The following is a 283-nucleotide window of genomic DNA, read 5'->3' on the forward strand; positions in this document are numbered from 1 at the left end:
TGGGGCGGGGGGGGGGCTTTGGGTGCCTCTCCCAGGGGTATTTGGGATGGATAGGACTCCGTGTGCCTCTCCTGGGTGTATCTGGGATGGGTGCAGCGCTGGGCACCTCTCCCAAGGGTATTTGGGATGGGTGCAGCCCCGCAGCAACACCCTGAACCACACACACCCCCGGGGGCTGGGGGGGGACACACGTTGGGGGCACGTTACCGAAACAGCTTCCAGGATCTGCTTGACGACGTGGGCTGCATCCCGCTCGCTGTAGAAGCCCCTCTCCACGATCCTG

General features: G+C 64.7%; 1 protein-coding gene across 1 annotated transcript in view; it reads right to left on the reverse strand.

Annotated features, from left to right (window-relative positions):
- The window catches only part of LOC103769875 (calcium/calmodulin-dependent protein kinase type IV-like), a gene marked incomplete at both ends in the record, with an annotated part of 1,990 nt that overhangs the window by 1,447 nt on the left and 260 nt on the right, over positions 1-283 (reverse strand). The window contains one exon of the mRNA XM_008937115.1: positions 208-280. Within this exon, the coding sequence (XP_008935363.1) occupies positions 208-280 (73 nt within the window). The remainder of the gene's footprint in view (positions 1-207; positions 281-283) is intronic.

Source organism: Merops nubicus, unplaced genomic scaffold (genome assembly GCF_000691845.1).
Source record: "Merops nubicus isolate BGI_N331 unplaced genomic scaffold, ASM69184v1 scaffold25173, whole genome shotgun sequence".
NCBI classification, from domain to species: domain Eukaryota; kingdom Metazoa; phylum Chordata; class Aves; order Coraciiformes; family Meropidae; genus Merops; species Merops nubicus.